The sequence below is a fragment of the Lissotriton helveticus genome, chromosome 1_1 (genome assembly GCF_964261635.1).
Source record: "Lissotriton helveticus chromosome 1_1, aLisHel1.1, whole genome shotgun sequence".
Classification (NCBI taxonomy): domain Eukaryota; kingdom Metazoa; phylum Chordata; class Amphibia; order Caudata; family Salamandridae; genus Lissotriton; species Lissotriton helveticus.
Window position 1 is genome coordinate 1436780973 of NC_136057.1, and position 21217 is coordinate 1436802189.

Sequence of the window (21217 nt, forward strand, 5' to 3'; positions counted from 1 at the left end):
TTGGCCATGGGATTTTGTAGGCACACTCACAACACATATTTTTTAAATCCTGTGGGAGAAGCATCACGTAGGGTGGGGGTGGAAGTCAGCAATATGGAGCGCGGGGGCGAATAGAAGCACACTTATGAGAGAGAGCAATATGGAGCTGTGGGGAGGAGCACATTGGTGAGAAAGCAAAGCGGGGAGAAGCACAAGAGGTGAGTGAAACACAGAAGGGGGCGGGGAGAAGCACATGGGTGACTGAGAGCAACACAGAACGTGGAGGAGAGAAGAGAATACACTGGGGAAACTGCAGGAAAACACCTGTACTCTCATGGCGTTTTTAACCAAAAAGAAACAAGTAGTGCCTGGCAATTAAGCAGTGGAAGGCCACAAATAATGAGGACACGCTCCAGGGCAGGGACAACCACAAGAAGAGGAAGGGAGCCCACACACTCTAACAAATAAAATCAAGCAAATCAGAGTGAGAATAAAGCCAACCAATGGTAAACAATGGCAGGGCTGTATGCCCACTGTAAGCAGACAGTAGGTCTTTTCGCAATCAAACACCTTGCACCGTCTAGTAGGTGAGACCGTACAAGAATATGGAGCAAAAATATCTATTATGGACAATGGATTCAACCCAGATCTTTGGAACTGGAGGTGAATGATCAAATTGTTCAGCATTCTGTCCATCATTTGTTACTTTTGCTTTTGTCGCCCTAAGTGGGAAGGTTATGTCCAGCCGTGGATGCTGTGCTCACTGCGCCACTGGATTCAAGCTAGCATGGCTGATGCCTGGCTGCATCATACTGCCACATTGAGATGCTCAACCTCAAAAAGTAACTTGCTTAGGTCTCACTGATTGAAAAACAAGCATTGACAGAGCTAAGCCTCGAATTTAAAAGGCAAATTCTGATCGATTGGTTTTGCCAATTATTTTTTGCATTGGGGCCTCCACGCTGACTTCCAACCCCACACTGTGGCCATTTTGTAATGGTAAGAAAAACATTCCAAGATGACTGCCAATGGCCCACATTCAATATGTTTCAAGTGCATACATGCGTTTTGACGTACAAGCAGGAATGTTAGCCTTTTTTTACTTTACTGTTCCAACATGGCCAACAACCTTAGAGAACGGTAAAATAAACATAAAAAGGAGCTCAGGAGTGTGCAGAACAAAAGCTAGTAGAATTTTACAGCTGTTGGGCTCGATGATATATATATATATATTTTTTTTTAATTCAGAGCGAATCAGCAAGCAAATCAGCAATAGGCAGAGAAGCATTAGAGCGGGATGGGTTGGAGGGCACCAAGTTGGGAAAGAAACTAATCGACTAGTGAAAAATTCATTTTCAATTATAATCTGAGCCCAATGGCTTTCCCATCAGAAGGCTGTGAATGTGCCCCAGAAAACCTTATGCATGACGCTTGGAACTCTGGATGTTATTCCGTAGTCGGTCAGTGCAATATATTTGAAGTCGGTTTCCTTTTCTGTATGGAATGATGTCCCTTTCTTACAGTTACGAATCAAAAGTTAATTTCCGCTTTTAAATAGGATTCTGGTTGCATGCTAGATTGAAATTCTGCATGTTTTTCTCACCAAAACAAACCGATGTGAGTTTTAAAGGTTTAAACAGACAGTTTCCAGCCCTAAAGCACTTTAAATACATGTCCATGTGGATTATACACCTTTCATCTGGCAGTCTGATTTCCAGGGCCCTGCGTAGGACAGGACATCTTTCAGAAATGAATAGCCATTGCCTGTAGGGAAAAAGAACGCAGGACGATCCAGCATTTGACCCCATTTAGTGGTATTAGCCATGTTAGCTGCCTTGCCATTAATAAACATAGCAGCTTTGTAGTAAAGTCTCTAAATTAAATGTGACAGAACGAACTTAGGATCCACAAAACGTGTGGGCCTGGGGAGTAATGATCCCCTGCTCCCCACAGTCTGACAAGCCTGCTAATTTCACATTGTAGTTCAACAGATTTCACTGACAAAAAGCTAACTTCATAATGGGATTAAATTTATTTCATGATATTGATACAGATAGGGTTTGAAATTCAGTGGTGGTGGATTTTTTGGATCCTGGGGCACTGATTTGAGTGCTGGCAACGTCCAGCAAAAGTTTGTCAATAAAGTTTTTCTTTGAAGACGTTTTTTGTGTATTTCCAAAGTATTTTATTCATACTTCTGTACAATATCTGTTGAATTTTTTATAACCATTCAATTCTTCATTTGATAAATCACAACAATCCTTCCAATGCATTTCGGCACTAGGCCTTCATCAGGGAAGTCTGTAATGCAAAATATATGTATGTAACTCCTCTATGTCACAAAAATGTTAATATATTCAACACAATCAAAAATGTTCAAAACAGATGCTCTTAATCAATTTCATAACCACATTTGTAATCCTGATACAAGCCAATTACTATGAGTGCTCCACAAATGATGATTCAATAGTTCATGTGCTTAGAAACTTGATATAGAATGCTCGAGATAACAACAGTTAAAAACTGAACTCAATGTTTCGGGTGATATCGTAATCGAAATGGAACAAACACTGATGGTTTAGAATAACTAATTATCACACTACTCACTTAGAGAAAACGATGTGGGAAATGATATTTCAAGATTACTCAAAAGACACCATAGTAAATAACCAAACTAATTGGCAGTGCATGGTGGCTCAAAAATATAGTTGCCCTAATGCTAATTACAATGCTTACCGTGTACCGCTTGAGGCTGCTTCCAGAAACGAAGCTGCCGCCATTGTGAATCACGCGGAGAAGCCAGCGTGTGACGTATATAGTTGGATGGGGCGTGATTCTTACTATAACGCTACTCGTGGGGAGGCTCCAAGTAAACACTAAACTTAAAGGGGCCTCGCTAAATTCCTACCTCGTAATCTCCGAGCCGTTTCAAGTGAATATGGTGTGGCGTTGGGAACATCTCTAAAGTTGTTAATCACAAATTATCACAAGATGTACGACATAGTCATAAATAACAAATGAAATAAACATGGCTAAAAATGAATTAAATGCATGCAAAGTAATAAGTAATTGTGTAGACACTCCATCAATGTAAAACGATTAAGGTGAAAATCAGCGAATACTCTGCCAAAAGGCCTTAATAGGAACCATAGTCTGTATCTATAATGTTCATAAGTAACAACCAAATTCTGTCCGTTCGTTTATTCCTCTTGGTTTCAAGGTTTGTAAGAAGTATATCCAGTAATTCTCACGCTTCAAAAGAGTTTTCTTATTGTCTCTGTCATGTCTTTTTTCCACCACTTCCAATATACATGCTTTTAATTGGCTTATTTGGTGATTCGCCTCAATGAAATGCGTTGCCACCACTGATTTAGGTGCTTTTGTCCTGATGTTACTCTTATGCTCATTGAGTCTTGCTTTTAGTTTACGCTCCGTTTGTCCAATGTAAGCTTTACCACAAGGGCATTTGATCATATATATTATGTTGGTGGTATCACAGGTTGCGTTTACGTTTAAGTTTATCTTATGCCCTTTCATGGGATGGTTGATGCTCTTGCCTTCAATTATATTATTGCAGTTACTACAGTTTCTACAAGCGATTGTGCCATTGTACCTTACTTTGAGTCTTGTATCTGGAACATGTTTTATGATTTCTCCCAAATTTTTTGCTCTGTTAAATGCAAAAACTGTTTTTTCTGCAAATATGTTATTGAAGTCCGGTTCTGCCTGAAGTAAACCCCAATGTTTTTTGATCGTTTTTTTGAATAGTGGACTCATGGTGGAAAATTTACTGACGCAAGTAATTTTTATTTCTTTATCGGTTTTGGGTGCTGTCAGTAGGATATTACTTTCTTTAGATCGTACTCTTTCCATTGCTGATTTTAAGATAGACTCCGGATAACCTCTATCTCTAAAACGTTGTACCATTTTTTGAGATTGCATCTCGAATTCCTCTGGGTCTGAGACGATTCTTTTAATTTGCAATAACTGTGAGTATGGTAAGTGATGTTTCAATGGTGATGGGTGGAAACTCTGGTAGGCTAATAGATTATTGCGATCTGTCTGTTTGGTGTGTAGTGTAGTTACAAACTTGTTATCCTTTTTCATTATGGTAACATCCAGGTAATTGATTATGTCATCATGAATCTCATATGTGAATTGTAAACGTTCATCTACCTCATTAAGTTGTTTAATGCTTGTGATCAAATCTTCTTTGGGTCCCTTCCACAAAATGAATATGTCATCTATATATCTTAGGTATAGACGTAGGTTGTTTTTCCATTGGTAGTTTTGTAGAATATGTTTATTTTCATAATAAAACATGAAAATATTGGCATACGAAGGCGCTGCCGAATTGCCCATAGATGTGCCTGACTTCTGAAGATACCACTGGTTCTCCCATTTAAAGTAACTGTGCATTAGGGTGAAATTAAGAAGTTCCATGAGGAACACTTTCATGGCTTCTTCATAATCCATTTGTAGTAATGCTTCTTCCACTGCCTCCATACCAAGTTGGTGTGGTATGGAGGTATACAAAGCTTGGACATCTATTGTACACATGGGGATTTCTTCATTCAGTTCTAAATTGATGGTAGCCAGTTTATTCAAAAAGTCAGTAGTGTCTTTGATAAATGGTCTCATGGTGATGACAAAAGACTGTCAATATTTATCAATAAGTTTGCCCACGGGTTCATGAACACTTCCACAGGTAGATACTATGGGTCGACATGGCGGTCTTACTGGATCCTTATGAATTTTTGGTGTAAGGTAGAATTTAGGATCTTTAGGGTAATCAGTGATAAGATATTTTTCCATTTTTTCATTTACAATTCCCTTTGTTTTTTGCATCCCGAATGATTCTTTGTAAGACAGTTTGTATCTCCTTGGTGGGGTTACTCTCCAATTCCATATATGTATTTTCATCCCGTAAATTCAGGGTAGCTTGAGAATTGTAGTAGTCAATGTTCATTATAACCAGAGCTCCTCCTTTATCTGCCTTCTGGCAGATGATAGTTTTGTTGTTCGCTATTGATTGTAATACAGCGTATTCTTTTTGCGAAAGATTTTTTGTTTTGGTCTGTTTTCGATAATTGATTTTGGATAGATCTTGTTTAACTAGCTGTTCAAATAGATCTAATGTCATGTGGCTCAGAGGCGCCATATACGTGCTAGTTGTGGTAAGACCTTTTAAAGGATCATCCTTGGATTGCTGACGTTCTGTAACAACATTCTCGAAAAAATGGCGTAACCTCAATTTTCTCATAAGTTTGAAGAAACTTATATTTAATTCCAAATGATTCGTATGAGCTGTCGGAACAAATGATGTCCCTTTTTGGAGGGTATTAATCTGAAGTTTGGAAAGGGTAACATTGGAAATGTTAATTACCAAATTGTTTATATCCGGTTCTTCTTTTTGTCCTTTTTCGCTGTAGCATTCCGAGTCTGTGGTGGATCTTTCTCTTTCCCTATGTTGTTTCTTTCTTCTTGACCTCCTTGGTCGTCCCCTGTGTTGGGGCTTGTTTCTAAAAAAGGCTGTGGTGCCTTGCTTGTGCTTGTTGTAGGTTTCGATGTAGGAGGTACCCTTCTTGATGTTCCTGAGGTGTCTGTATCCGTAGATGATGTGTCAGTGTGTGATGTATATTGCCGATTTTATCGTTTTCGTGCGTAAGCTTCTGCCCAATTGTAAACTTCATCCAGTTTATAATCGAGGGTGTCTCGACGATATTTACGAAGCTTCCTTTCGTTAACTTCTTCCGTGTGTTTAGCCAGTTGAATTTTGATATCTTCCAATATTTTATTAAGTTCTTCACTCGACATTGTTTTCGCCAGTTCTTCTTTCACTATGGTGATATCTTTTTCTAGTTCTTCAAGGATTTGAGATAGTTCTTCAATTATCAATAAAATTAAGTCGAGCAAACATTTATTAAGTATTGCATACCACTTGTCAGTGTTTTTTTTTTTTTTTTGCAAAGCAAAGGTCTTAGTAGTATTCTTAGACCATGGGGAATTCTTGATGCCTTATGGTATCTTATCATAGTACTGGCATGTAGACGCTGATTGATGATTTTACGTGATAAGTAGAGGAGTTGTTCCGTTTGTTGTTCCTTTGTTCTGGATGTTGTGTAATCAGGTGGCTCATCGCTGATAAATGAATAGATTCTTGTGGTTTCATCACTCGCATATGCGAATGTTTCTGCTCTTGATTCAGTCGATTTTGTAATTTCTTCATTTTGCATTTTCTTCTTTTGCGTGCTACAGTCTTTGAGCAGGAACTTGATAAACTATAGTGGATAGTGGCTGTGCACTGCTTAGTTAATATAAAGTATACTGGTATACCGTGCTCCTAGGATTACTCCCCGCTCGGGAGTATAATGAAAATCTAAAAGGGGTAGCACCGACACAAGTTGTGTGGGTGTCTCCTGGGGCACTGATTTGAGTGCTGGCAACGTCCAGCAAAAGTTTGTCAATAAAGTTTTTCTTTGAAGACGTTTTTTGTATATTTCCAAAGTATTTTATTCATACTTCTGTACAATATCTGTTGAATTTTTTATAACCAATCAATTCTTCATTTGATAAATCACAACAATCCTTCCAATGCATTTCGGCGCTAGGCCTTCATCAGGGAAGTCTGTAATGCAAAATATATGTATGTAACTCCTCTATGTCACAAAAATGTTAATATATTCAACACAATCAAAAATGTTCAAAACAGATGCTCTTAATCAATTTCATAACCACATTTGTAATCCTGATACAAGCCAATTACTATGAGTGCTCCACAAATGATGATTCGATAGTTCATGTGCTTAGAAACTTGATATAGAATGCTCGAGATAACAACAGTTAAAAACTGAACTCAATGTTTCGGGTGATATCGTAATCGAAATGGAACAAACACTGATGGTTTAGAATAACTAATTATCACACTACTCACTTAGAGAAAACGATGTGGGAAATGATATTTCAAGATTACTCAAAAGACACCATAGTAAATAGCCAAACTAATTGGCAGTGCATGGTGGCTCAAAAATATAGTTGCCCTAATGCTAATTACAATGCTTACCGTGTACCGCTCGAGGCTGCTTCCAGAAACGAAGCTGCCGCCATTGTGAATCACGCGGAGAAGCCAGCGTGTGACGTATATAGTTGGATGGGGCGTGATTCTTACTATAACGCTACTCGCGGGGAGGCTCCAAGTAAACACTAAACTTAAAGGGGCCTCGCTAAATTCCTACCTCGTAATCTCCGAGCCGTTTCAAGTGAATATGGTGTGGCGTTGGGAACATCTCTAAAGTTGTTAATCACAAATTATCACAAGATGTACGACATAGTCATAAATAACAAATGAAATAAACATGGCTAAAAATGAATTAAATGCATGCAAAGTAATAAGTAATTGTGTAGACACTCCATCAATGTAAAACGATTAAGGTGAAAATCAGCGAATACTCTGCCAAAAGGCCTTAATAGGAACCATAGTCTGTATCTATAATGTTCATAAGTAACAACCAAATTCTGTCCGTTCGTTTATTCCTCTTGGTTTCAAGGTTTGTAAGAAGTATATCCAGTAATTCTCACGCTTCAAAAGAGTTTTCTTATTGTCTCTGTCATGTCTTTTTTCCACCACTTCCAATATACATGCTTTTAATTGGCTTATTTGGTGATTCGCCTCAATGAAATGCGTTGCCACCACTGATTTAGGTGCTTTTGTCCTGATGTTACTCTTATGCTCATTGAGTCTTGCTTTTAGTTTACGCTCCGTTTGTCCAATGTAAGCTTTACCACAAGGGCATTTGATCATATATATTATGTTGGTGGTATCACAGGTTGCGTTTACGTTTAAGTTTATCTTATGCCCTTTCATGGGATGGTTGATGCTCTTGCCTTCAATTATATTATTGCAGTTACTACAGTTTCTACAAGCGATTGTGCCATTGTACCTTACTTTGAGTCTTGTATCTGGAACATGTTTTATGATTTCTCCCAAATTTTTTGCTCTGTTAAATGCAAAAACTGGTTTTTCTGCAAATATGTTATTGAAGTCCGGTTCTGCCTGAAGTAAACCCCAATGTTTTTTGATCGTTTTTTTGAATAGTGGACTCATGGTGGAAAATTTACTGACGCAAGTAATTTTTATTTCTTTATCGGTTTTGGGTGCTGTCAGTAGGATATTACTTTCTTTAGATCGTACTCTTTCCATTGCTGATTTTAAGATAGACTCCGGATAACCTCTATCTCTAAAACGTTGTACCATTTTTTGAGATTGCATCTCGAATTCCTCTGGGTCTGAGACGATTCTTTTAATTTGCAATAACTGTGAGTATGGTAAGTGATGTTTCAATGGTGATGGGTGGAAACTCTGGTAGGCTAATAGATTATTGCGATCTGTCTGTTTGGTGTGTAGTGTAGTTACAAACTTGTTATCCTTTTTCATTATGGTAACATCCAGGTAATTGATTATGTCATCATGAATCTCATATGTGAATTGTAAACGTTCATCTACCTCATTAAGTTGTTTAATGCTTGTGATCAAATCTTCTTTGGGTCCCTTCCACAAAATGAATATGTCATCTATATATCTTAGGTATAGACGTAGGTTGTTTTTCCATTGGTAGTTTTGTAGAATATGTTTATTTTCATAATAAAACATGAAAATATTGGCATACGAAGGCGCTGCCGAATTGCCCATAGATGTGCCTGACTTCTGAAGATACCACTGGTTCTCCCATTTAAAGTAACTGTGCATTAGGGTGAAATTAAGAAGTTCCATGAGGAACACTTTCATGGCTTCTTCATAATCCATTTGTAGTAATGCTTCTTCCACTGCCTCCATACCAAGTTGGTGTGGTATGGAGGTATACAAAGCTTGGACATCTATTGTACACATGGGGATTTCTTCATTCAGTTCTAAATTGATGGTAGCCAGTTTATTCAAAAAGTCAGTAGTGTCTTTGATAAATGGTCTCATGGTGATGACAAAAGACTGTCAATATTTATCAATAAGTTTGCCCACGGGTTCATGAACACTTCCACAGGTAGATACTATGGGTCGACATGGCGGTCTTACTGGATCCTTATGAATTTTTGGTGTAAGGTAGAATTTAGGATCTTTAGGGTAATCAGTGATAAGATATTTTTCCATTTTTTCATTTACAATTCCCTTTGTTTTTTGCATCCCGAATGATTCTTTGTAAGACAGTTTGTATCTCCTTGGTGGGGTTACTCTCCAATTCCATATATGTATTTTCATCCCGTAAATTCAGGGTAGCTTGAGAATTGTAGTAGTCAATGTTCATTATAACCAGAGCTCCTCCTTTATCTGCCTTCTGGCAGATGATAGTTTTGTTGTTCGCTATTGATTGTAATACAGCGTATTCTTTTTGCGAAAGATTTTTTGTTTTGGTCTGTTTTCGATAATTGATTTTGGATAGATCTTGTTTAACTAGCTGTTCAAATAGATCTAATGTCTTGTGGCTCAGAGGCGCCATATACGTGCTAGTTGTGGTAAGACCTTTTAAAGGATCATCCTTGGATTGCTGACGTTCTGTAACAACATTCTCGAAAAAATGGCGTAACCTCAATTTTCTCATAAGTTTGAAGAAACTTATATTTAATTCCAAATGATTCGTATGAGCTGTCGGAACAAATGATGTCCCTTTTTGGAGGGTATTAATCTGAAGTTTGGAAAGGGTAACATTGGAAATGTTAATTACCAAATTGTATATATATCCGGTTCTTCTTTTTGTCCTTTTTCGCTGTAGCATTCCGAGTCTGTGGTGGATCTTTCTCTTTCCCTATGTTGTTTCTTTCTTCTTGACCTCCTTGGTCGTCCCCTGTGTTGGGGCTTGGTTCTAAAAAAGGCTGTGGTGCCTTGCTTGTGCTTGTTGTAGGTTTCGATGTAGGAGGTACCCTTCTTGATGTTCCTGAGGTGTCTGTATCCGTAGATGATGTGTCAGTGTGTGATGTATATTGCCGATTTTATCGTTTTCGTGCGTAAGCTTCTGCCCAATTGTAAACTTCATCCAGTTTATAATCGAGGGTGTCTCGACGATATTTACGAAGCTTCCTTTCGTTAACTTCTTCCGTGTGTTTAGCCAGTTGAATTTTGATATCTTCCAATATTTTATTAAGTTCTTCACTCGACATTGTTTTCGCCAGTTCTTCTTTCACTATGGTGATATCTTTTTCTAGTTCTTCAAGGATTTGAGATAGTTCTTCAATTATCAATAAAATTAAGTCGAGCGAACATTTATTAAGTATTGCATACCACTTGTCAGTGTTTTTTTTTTTTTTTTTGCAAAGCGAAGGTCTTAGTAGTATTCTTAGACCATGGGGAATTCTTGATGCCTTATGGTATCTTATCATAGTACTGGCATGTAGACGCTGATTGATGATTTTACGTGATAAGTAGAGGAGTTGTTCCGTTTGTTGTTCCTTTGTTCTGGATGTTGTGTAATCAGGTGGCTCATCGCTGATAAATGAATAGATTCTTGTGGTTTCATCACTCGCATATGCGAATGTTTCTGCTCTTGATTCAGTCGATTTTGTAATTTCTTCATTTTGCATTTTCTTCTTTTGCGTGCTACAGTCTTTGAGCAGGAACTTGATAAACTATAGTGGATAGTGGCTGTGCACTGCTTAGTTAATATAAAGTATACTGGTATACCGTGCTCCTAGGATTACTCCCCGCTCGGGAGTATAATGAAAATCTAAAAGGGGTAGCACCGACACAAGTTGTGTGGGTGTCTCCTGGGGCACTGATTTGAGTGCTGGCAACGTCCAGCAAAAGTTTGTCAATAAACTTTTTCTTTGAAGACGTTTTTTGTATATTTCCAAAGTATTTTATTCATACTTCTGTACAATATCTGTTGAATTTTTTATAACCAATCAATTCTTCATTTGATAAATCACAACAATCCTTCCAATGCATTTCGGCGCTAGGCCTTCATCAGGGAAGTCTGTAATGCGAAATATATGTATGTAACTCCTCTATGTCACAAAAATGTTAATATATTCAACACAATCAAAAATGTTCAAAACAGATGCTCTTAATCAATTTCATAACCACATTTGTAATCCTGATGCAAGCCAATTACTATGAGTGCTCATTCGAGATGCAATCTCAAAAAACGGTACAACGTTTTAGAGATAGAGGTTATCCGGAGTCTATCTTAAATGCAGCATTGGAAAGAGTACGATCTAAAGAAAGAAATATCCTACTGACAGCACCCAAAACCGATAAGGAAATAAAAATTACTTGCGTCAGTAAAATTTCCACCATGAGTCCACTATTCAAAAAAACGATCAAAAAACATTGGGTTTTACTTCAGGCAGAACCGGACTTCAATAACATATTTGCGGAAAAGCCAGTTTTTGCATTTAACAGAGCAAAAAATTTGGGAGAAATCATAAACATGTTCCAGATACAAGACTCAAAGTAAGGTACAATGGCACAATCGCTTGTAGAAACTGTAGTAACTGCAATAATATAATTGAAGGCAAGAGCATCAACCATCCCATGAAAGGGCATAAGATAAACTTAAACGTAAACCCAACCTGTGATACCACCAACATAATATATATGATCAAATGCCCTTGTGGTAAAGCTTACATTGGACAAACGGAGCGTAAACTAAAAGTAAGACTCAATGAGCATAAGAGTAACATCAGGACAAAAGCACCTAAATTAGTGGTGGCAACGCATTTCATTGAGGCGAATCACCAAATAAGCCAATTAAAAGCATGTATATTGGAAGTGGTGGAAAAAAGACATGACAGAGACAATAAGAAAACGCTTTTGAAGCATGAGAATTACTGGATATACTTCTTACAAACCTTGAAACCAAGAGGAATGAACGAACGGACAGAATTTGGTTGTTACTTATGAACATTATAGATACAGACTATGGTTCCTATTAAGGCCTTTTGGCAGAGTATTCTCTGATTTTCACCTTAATCGTTTTACATTGATGGAGTGTCTACACAATTACCTAATACTTTGCATGCATTTAATTCATTTTCAGCCATGTTTATTTCATTTGTTATTTATGACTATGTCGTACATCTTGTGATAATTTGTGATTAACAACTTTAGAGATGTTCCCAACGCCACACCATATTCACTTGAAACGGCTCGGAGATTACGAGGTAGGAATTTAGCGAGGCCCCTTTAAGTTTAGTGTTTACTTTGAGCCTCCCCGCGAGTAGCGTTATAGTAAGAATCACGCCCCCATCCAACTATATACGTCACAGGCTGGCTTCTCCGCGTGATTCACAATGGCGGCAGCTTCGTTTCTGGAAGCAGCCTCAAGCGGTACACTGTAAGCATTGTAATTAGCATTAGGGCAACTATATTATTGAGCCACCATGCACTGCCAATTAGTTTGGTTATTTACTATGGCGTCTTTTGAGTAATCTTGAAATATAATTTCCCACATCGTTTTCTCTAAGTGAGTAGGGTGATAATTAGTTATTCTAAACCACCAGTGTTTGCTCCATTTCGATTACGATATCACCCGAAACATTGAGTTCAGTTTTTAACTGTTGTTATCTCGAGCATTCTATATCAAGTTTCTAAGCACATGAACTATCGAATCATCATTTGTGGAGCACTCATAGTAATTGGCTTGTATCAGGATTACAAATGTGGTTATGAAATTGATTAAGAGCATCTGTTTTGAACATTTTTGATTGTGTTGAATATATTAACATTTTTGTGACATAGAGGAGTTACATACATATATTTTGCATTACAGACTTCCCTGATGAAGGCCTAGTGCCGAAATGCATTGGAAGGATTGTTGTGATTTATCAAATGAAGAATTGAATGGTTATAAAAAATTCAACAGATATTGTACAGAAGTATGAATAAAATACTTTGGAAATATACAAAAAACTTCTTCAAAGAAAAACTTTATTGACAAACTTTTGCTGGACGTTGCCATCACTCAAATCAGTGCCCCAGGAGACACCCACACAACTAGTGTCGGTGCTACCCCTTTTAGATTTTCATTATACTCCCGAGCGGGGAGTAATCCTAGGAGCACGGTATACCAGTATACTTTATATTAACTAAGCAGTGCACAGCCACTATCCACTATAGGATTTTAGGATCCCCCACCATACACACCTCTACCACCTAACTCAAAAGATTATTATATTTGGAGCACAGTACTTCTGTCACACCATTTTATGTCTAAAAGCTGTGCGGAATATGTTTTAAATCTCTGAAGAGGGTATAAACAAAGTGTGTGCAATTGAGAGTGAGTGAGAGGAGGGGGGGGGGGTCTTGCTTTCCATCACACTTAAAAATGACAAAAAAAAGTGCTTTCCTAACTACTGATATGTTTTGAAATGTTTCTACAGTTCACTTACAGGTATATAATTGCTGTTGTGCGTTAGAAAGAAAACTGACATCCTACAGCCTTTCCTTTCACACTTCATTGACCCCAGCAAGATTGTCAGATAGTTAACTTTACAAAATGCTCTAAATTCACAGTTGCAGAAAGAAAAGTAAACACCAATCAATATGTCAAACAAATGACGTAGGGGTGGGCAGAACTCGCAGAGTTTAACTCCGTGGAATTCCATGGAGTTAAACAAAAAGTCCATGAAACTCTGTGAATTACTGTAACAATTTTCTGTTAGGTGCTAATAAATCTGTGACCAATAGGCTCCATCGCACCATGAATGTGGCAGCTCGCACTTTATGTGCATTGCCTAGTTATAGTCCGGTCTCAGGGGGTTTGCGCCAACTCCACAGGCTTCCCGTGGAGAAAAGAGTGAGGTTCAAAGCACTTTGTGCTATTCATAAAGTTTTGACCGGCTCCGGCTCGGTGATTCTCAGAAACCTTGGCCACCACTATGTTCCCTCTGGTGCCCTGCGGATCTACATCTGATGCGAGTGCCTCGTTTCCGTAGAGCCGGAGCCGGAGTCTGTTCTTTCAAGGTGTTAGCTCCTACTTTATGGAACTCAATGCCACTCGCTATCAGGAACATTTCCAATCTCTTGGTGTTCAGAAAGGCAGTAAAGACATGGTTATTTCAGTAGCTTAATCATCTCATTCATTACTTTCCCTGTTCTTTAGCGCTGGGACGTCCCTTGCTGGGACAGCCATGCGCTATAAATCGCATAACAAGCAGCACTGAAAATAAGAGCAAAGGGTGTCATGCATTGTGCAAGAGCACAAGGCCAATCCAGTGGATTTTGCTGCTGCTCAAGTAGAATATCTACTCAAGCAACAGCAAATTTGTTCAAACAGCAGCCACTTATCACGCTAGGAGACGCCAAATATCACCCGCACTCATCAGCTCACATTATGGAGCCCCGGGGGGAGTTTAATTCCACCACGCACCGATTGGCGAAATTCCACCAGAACTCCACATGAAATGAGGAGTGGACAAAATTCTGCTAGTTCCGCAGGCGTAACAAAACCTTCCGCCCACCCCTAAGAATAAGCAGCATTTTGTCAGAAGATATAGCTTGACATTTGACCTCCGTCTTTGAACACAATGCAAATGTTAGAAAATAAACGAATGTTGTAGTCCCGCCCCCCCCCGGACCTTTACTACCAGTGCCTATGTTCTGTGAGAAAGAGAAACATGATTCTGTGATCGTATTTGACATACATTTGCGTATGTGTATGAGAGCAATTGTGTGTCTCCTTGTGTGTAAGACAATCGGAACGATTGGTTTATGCAGACATCTAACCTATACAGAGCATGAAATATTGCACCTATGACAACAATGCATTATTCTATGGATTATACGTATGGCAAAATATTGAGGAAGTATTTACTCCACCTCCACAGGCCCCATGTCACTGGTGGTGACCTGATGACGTGGTCAATCAAGCCTAGTTACGTGTGCTATATGGTTCTCCTGTGTATAGTGTTTTTAGACCCTTTGGGAATTGCTAAAATCATGGGGATGGTGGCATGCTGGGGTCAGCAGACCACCATTTCCGTGATTGCTTTTAAATAAAGCAATCTTTAAAAAATAAATGCAGCCAGTTTTCTTTGAAGGAAAAATGAAGTTTTCTTTTAATTTTTTAAGGGCAGGCAGTGGCCTGTGGGACCACTGCCTGCACTGAAAAAACGTTTTTGCTACCATTGCCAAAGGGGAAGGGGTCCTACATACTGCTGCGATTCAATTTTAGGAAGGGACGCCCTGAACACGCCCTTTCCTAATACCAAATCGGTATGTATTCGCAATTCCAAATGTGTGATTTGGTAACTTGCTACCAAATTACAAATTGGAATTCACACATACCAAAATTCACTTTACTGGTCGCAAAGGGCCCGATTCTGCGAATCGGGTTGTTTGAAACCAGTAAAATGCATGATACATGTGCCCCCTAATGAAGTTACTTGGGCATCAATTGGTGCAGAGAAGGACTTGTGAAATGTGCAGAAGTTCCTCAACTCAATGCCAACTGTTTCTTGCAAGACAACCAGGCAGGATGCTGGCACACAGCCCATGCCTACTGGTTTCTCTCTTAAGAAGGGTTCATCATCTTTGCAGAGACATCTCCAAAGTTTCTCCCAAAATTCCTATGGCTACCTGTCTGGAGAAAAGCACTCTAGTCCCAAACTCTTCTTTGATCTGAAAAAGTGAATGTTACTCCCAGAAGGCTCGGGAGAGTGAACACCAGGCGTTCTGACTTATGGATGGAGCCCTGCCATTGGTGTAAATGTCAAATGTATTAAAGATCAGGAACTTCCCATCTGCTCCAGACTTTGAGCTAGAAATGGAGGCAGTGGGCAGTTAAAGTTTAATTTAAAGTTACTACCCACTAACTTCCAGCTTTAATCCTGCCCCTGCGAGCCAGAATGCAGTTTTTGAGGATTTAAATTACTTCACGTTGGAATCAAAGGTACCAAAAGTACCTAAGAGACAAAGTGGCTCATATATAATGGCTGCTCTGCTTAGAGAGCCCCTCTCCTTTTTTAGTAAGTATAATAATGTTGTCTCTGTGGACCTAGGAGAATGCCCCATTTCGCACTCTTTCTCACCTCTGCTTGCCTACCACCCATCACCTGTAAATGTTGTGTGGTCGCATGACACTTTGGCAAACACATGCAAAACTCACAAACAATACAAGGCAACTCCAGCATCTTCAGAAGGCAACTGAGCTGGTCAGCTTTCTATCCCAAGAGTCCTCTATTTTTCACCTACCTTTCTTCATCACGATCTTCCTTATGGCCTTTCTGGTGGTCGGCCATGAAGAACTGGGGATTGGATGCAACATGGTTTATACCTTTTCACTGGGCAAGACAGGTACTCTTTTCAGTCTTATGAGAAGCAGGAGAGACTCACCAATCGAGCCTTAACAGTTCATTGGCACGGCTTGCCCATTTGTCGATAATACTATAGTTCGACTTCTCTTGGAAAGCAGAACAACTATATGAATAAGACGTGCGGAGAAACAGAAATACCTTTTAATGCAGGAGGGATGATGAAATGTACCCTGCTGCAATTCAGTTCCTAACTCTCCTGCAACTAACAACAGATTAGGTTTTGGGTGGAGAATTTGGTTCTACTGGTCAGAGGTAGGTTGCATGTATGTATTAGTTTTCGTTTGTCCATAGCATCTCGGTTGCACAAAGTAAAATCTGTTAAAAGTAACATAAAATGTAGGGTAGTGAGAGACAGCTGGGTTCATACATTCGCTCACTCTCATGAACTCTCTATGCAGCAAACCTCTAGTGGCAGAAAGGCCTTGTACTCTCACATGATCATCAACAGCCCCCCCCCCCCTCCCGCCCCCCAGGCTCACAGTCCTTGTTTAGCCGTGTAACAAGTGAATCATACTACTTTGGGAAATTTGTGACATAAAGTGCAAGTGTGAGTAATACCCATGATAAGATTGTGCACTAGGAGGTACACCAGAACAACACATACAAGGACAGGCCACACCAGACAGGTAAAACAGGACTTCCCCACACGCACAGAGACATCAGATACTCAAAAACACTAGAAGACACTTCACTTTTCAAACTCGGAGATGGCAGACACTGCACCATTCATGGCAAGAATGATCAAACACTGCATGATGAAATGGGGAGACGGTGTAGACTGCATCATACATGTCCAGAAATCACCACATGTTTAACATGGATTCTCTTTCTTCCCTCCTGTAGTCTCGTCCTAGGAGGCCAAGTAAAACAAATCCCTTGTACGAGGAGAACTCATCATGGGCATCTGAGAGGTAAGAGGACCATGTCTTACAACAGGGTGCCCAAATGAGGTCCCGAGGATGGACTTTCTGACAGACGTTCAGGATAACCATTGCTTTTGTCAAAGGAGTGCCAATGGGAATGGTATGATTGGGTGTGAGGTCGCAGGAGAGCTCTGAAATCTACCCACATACTAGAAGAGCTAATGTGTGTTTGCAAGCATTACATTTGTGCAGGGGGCTGTAGGCAACGAGCACCAGCACTACTACTTGGAGACAAGGACTTATGTTTCATCATCAGCCTTTGACTCAAAGGGGAGAGATGGAAAGGGAAGACTAAAGGAGGAAGAAAAAGGGAGCAACGCGGTGACAAAAGGAGAACACAAGGATGAAAGAGAACCTGCAAGAGTGAGGAAAGAGGAAGTTTAGGGTGGTGTAAGAGAGGCACAAGGTGGCATCAAGGCTAGGCAGCTTTGGTATTTGGCAACCCTGGCAAATCGGCTGTGCTGGTGGGCTCCTAAGAAAATGTTTAAGCCTTTTTTTTAACACAAATTAAACAGTGGCATTTGGTCACAAGACCGCTCTGGGAGCAAGCTCGGGGTACAGTCGGCAGAAAAGCTGCCCAGGTCATTTCTAGGGAGAGACGGCATGAGGGTCATCCTCTGTCAACTCAAGACTAGACCACCGTGGAGAAGGCAGCGCTAGGGAACTTATTGGAAGTTTTGGGAGACCGAGGGTAAAGAAAGAACACACACCTGTCATATCCCATTGGACAATGTATACACATTTTTGGGTTGGTATGCGGAGATAAGAGTTGGTGATATGGGTGGCGGCTGGGTGCAAACATTGTAAAAGTAATTGATACACATGAACTGTTTGGGCCTAGTGATGTTTCTGTGACAATGGACGATGAGCCGCAGCCCGTGGAGGAGATGCTGGAGCTGGATGACCACTTTCTGAAGACAGGCGAGATCGACCTGCTAGGAGAGATCTTCGACACACTGAGTACACAGGCGAGCAGTGAGAAGGGACTCCTCTATGGGACGCAGAGCCTGGACTTCTTCAGCCTCGAGGACTCCAGCTTCATCAAAACGGTGAGTCTGGTCGCAACCTAATCCAAAGCAGGTGGCGGCAGTGTGACATCAGCACCAAGGGTCACAGTTAGACAGGACAGTCATACCTGGGACTCTGCTGCAATCCAGAAATAGAGGAATATGGTATGTGCATTTCTGTATGCATGAAGCCCTACAAAATGGCTGCTTAGCTAATGCACCTGGTGATACAATGGAGTCCAATAGAGACTACAAGGCAATATAATGCCTTACTATTCTTGCATTTGCAACAGGTCCATTACTGCACTACCTTGAATCAAAATGCCTTTTTAGAACACAATTCACATAGGCAGTCTGGAAATTGTCAGAAGTCTGTTCCTATAGCGTTGTTGCTACCTTTGCAGTAGGTGCCTGTCTTTATAGGGGATTCAGCATGATTAAATGGTGTGTAGAAGAGCATATTCACTTTCAACTGTTTCCTTTTCCTTTTTTATAAAGTTTTCCTCTCTGAGAAACACTTACATCTTCCGGAAACATAAAGGGTGGTCTCTTTCCTTTCACCTCTTGAATGGGCTTTTGCTTCTGCTTTGCAAAGGATTACCTTTTCATGCCTCCCTAGCAGTAGTAAAACTACATGAAAAATGTTAGCGAGTATCGAAGAAAGATAGGAAGCAGCGTTCTCATGGACTGGAATGCCACAAGAGCTGCCAACGTCAGAATGATAAATGATATTGTATATAGTGCTTCAAACTGCACTTCTGTCACGTCCGTCCAAGCAATGAACATAAAAGGTGTTACTATGAACAATTTAAAGGTACTCAGTTTCCGCACCTGGGAGCGAGTGAAGGCTATATTGTCCTGAGATACCACCATTAAGATGACATGTTTCTTCTCCCCCTCGCCTTGCCTTCTACAGCATCAGTTCTATGATGAACATTTAACGGCAGTGAGCTCACAAAAAGTGTTGTTTTCTTTATTGTCTTTATTTAAAGTGACGCTCAACACTGCCATAAAAACTGCTTTGAAGCAGTTATAGACAAAGTGGAAGCCAACCCAGAGGATGGGAGAAGGGTTGGTGGGCGGGGCTGCAAAATGCGGGCCAATAATAGAGATGGGGTTTTCCTGATGGAAGAAGAGGGGCATCAGTTAAAGTTCCATTTGAACCTTTCCCTAACAGGCGGGTCTAATGGAAGGGTCTTCGAGTCCAACATTTGACTGAAATATAGTAGAAAAGATTCAAAGAGCCGGTGAGAATGCGCTTCCTTCACATTTTGGCCTTTTCTTTACAGAAAGGCACAGACACAGTCTGCCATAGAAACACCTTTCACTCTCTGACATAGTGTGCTGTGAGGCCTCGTTTAAAATGTTGTGGCAGTGCTAATGATTCAAAATGCCCTCTTCACTACCCCGTGGACAGTGGCGTAGCAAAGTCAGGTGGTACCCGGTGCGTAAAATTTCTCGTCAACCCGGCCTGACAAAATGGCAAAAATATGTGTTTAAAACAAATATTTTTGCCATTTTGTCACCCCACCTCAGTGATAACACCCGAGGTGGGCCGCACCCACCCTTTCTACGTCACTGCCCATGGAGTAATATAATGTAATTAGGCTGTGGGGTTTTAGGTTTAAACCTATAATAACAGATAAAACCCCACTGAAAGAAAAAAAATAGCCCTCACCAGTGAAAACATATAAACACTGAAAAAACACCTGCACAATCACAAACTAAATGCCATTCAAAGAAAGGAAAAAGAAAGTGAGAGAGTCATTTTGTTCTTACTGAAGGGGTCAATCAAATGTAACTTTGTTATACAAGCTAGCAGTAAGAAAGACTGGCTAACATTATTCTGCTTGAGTTTTGTTCTTTAGGGATGCCACTAAAATATTGTTTCTTCTTCCTTTTACTTTTTTCAGTTTTATGGCCTTTGGTGTAAAGATGCAGGGTTTAGTTTAATGCTTTAGGTCTAGTTTAATTATTTTATAAACTGTAGAGAATCAGGACATATCAAACTCATATTTGATATTTTGGCTGCATTTGATTCTTTCACTGATAGGTAAAATGGCAAGTTTTATAAAAATCTTTCCTAATATGCGTCATCACATTTACCCACAGAGAATGGGTAAAAACCCTTAATACATCAGACCATAGTCTCTAGTGGGTCATTATTGATAGTAGGTGAATTGCCAACACCTCAGGCTTTAAACATTAAATGCAAGGTATAGTGACAAGTATATATATCACCAAGCATCTGGGATAGTGGTGAAAAAGTGACACCAGACTTTTGGAAAACATGGGACGCAGTGTCACTTGTTATACTCTGCAAAAAAGGTTCTTTCCAAGTTCAACAAAGATTGGAGTGATATTGTTTGTATTTGCAGTGATTCAGCTATGTATATAAAAAATTTGTGTGATGACCTGTCAAAATTGATACCCGAGCTGAAGTGATTCCCTGTAGGAGATCCTTGCCACTTGTTAGATGGTATGCTGAAATCATCTTTACAATCTTCAGAGTTAATGATGGATGCTATTGACTTTTTAGTCCATTCTGGTGCACTGTTTTCTTATGCCCAGGAACTAAAACGCAAATATTTATCATTTTGTGCTTTATGTGTAATCATAGAAAGAGTCATCCCAACTGTGTCCCTTAGCTGACGGTTCTCAGCCCAAGGGGCTATAAATGCTGAGAGGGCCTTTTCACAGAAGTTTACATGGGAAGGAAAGTGCGAGCGCACATGACCAAAGACTCACTGAAGAAGTATTGTATGGTGTACTACAATAAGATTAATTTGCAAAAATCTCTTTGGACCTCATATACACTATACGTACACTATCTATATACCATGTTCTTACAGTGCAGAAAGCAAGCAATGATAAAAACAAAACGTTCCATTAACACCGGAAAAACACATTTTCTGTTGTTTTTAGTGGCGTGAAAGTGTGTAACCACTGAAAACAACTGTTTTTTAAGATATTGAAAACACTGAAAAAACCCCACCAGAATTTACCAAA

The 21217-nt window shown here is 39.7% G+C and overlaps 1 protein-coding gene across 4 annotated transcripts in view; it reads left to right on the top strand.

The window, feature by feature from the left end:
* DENND1C (DENN domain containing 1C) overlaps positions 1-21217 on the top strand; it is a 219309-nt gene that overhangs the window by 175649 nt on the left and 22443 nt on the right. For all 4 annotated transcript variants that reach the window (XM_078685386.1, XM_078685399.1, XM_078685380.1 and 1 more), the window contains 2 exons: positions 17122-17189; positions 18043-18250. In XM_078685386.1, the coding sequence (XP_078541512.1) occupies positions 17122-17189; positions 18043-18250 (276 nt within the window). The remainder of the gene's footprint in view (positions 1-17121; positions 17190-18042; positions 18251-21217) is intronic.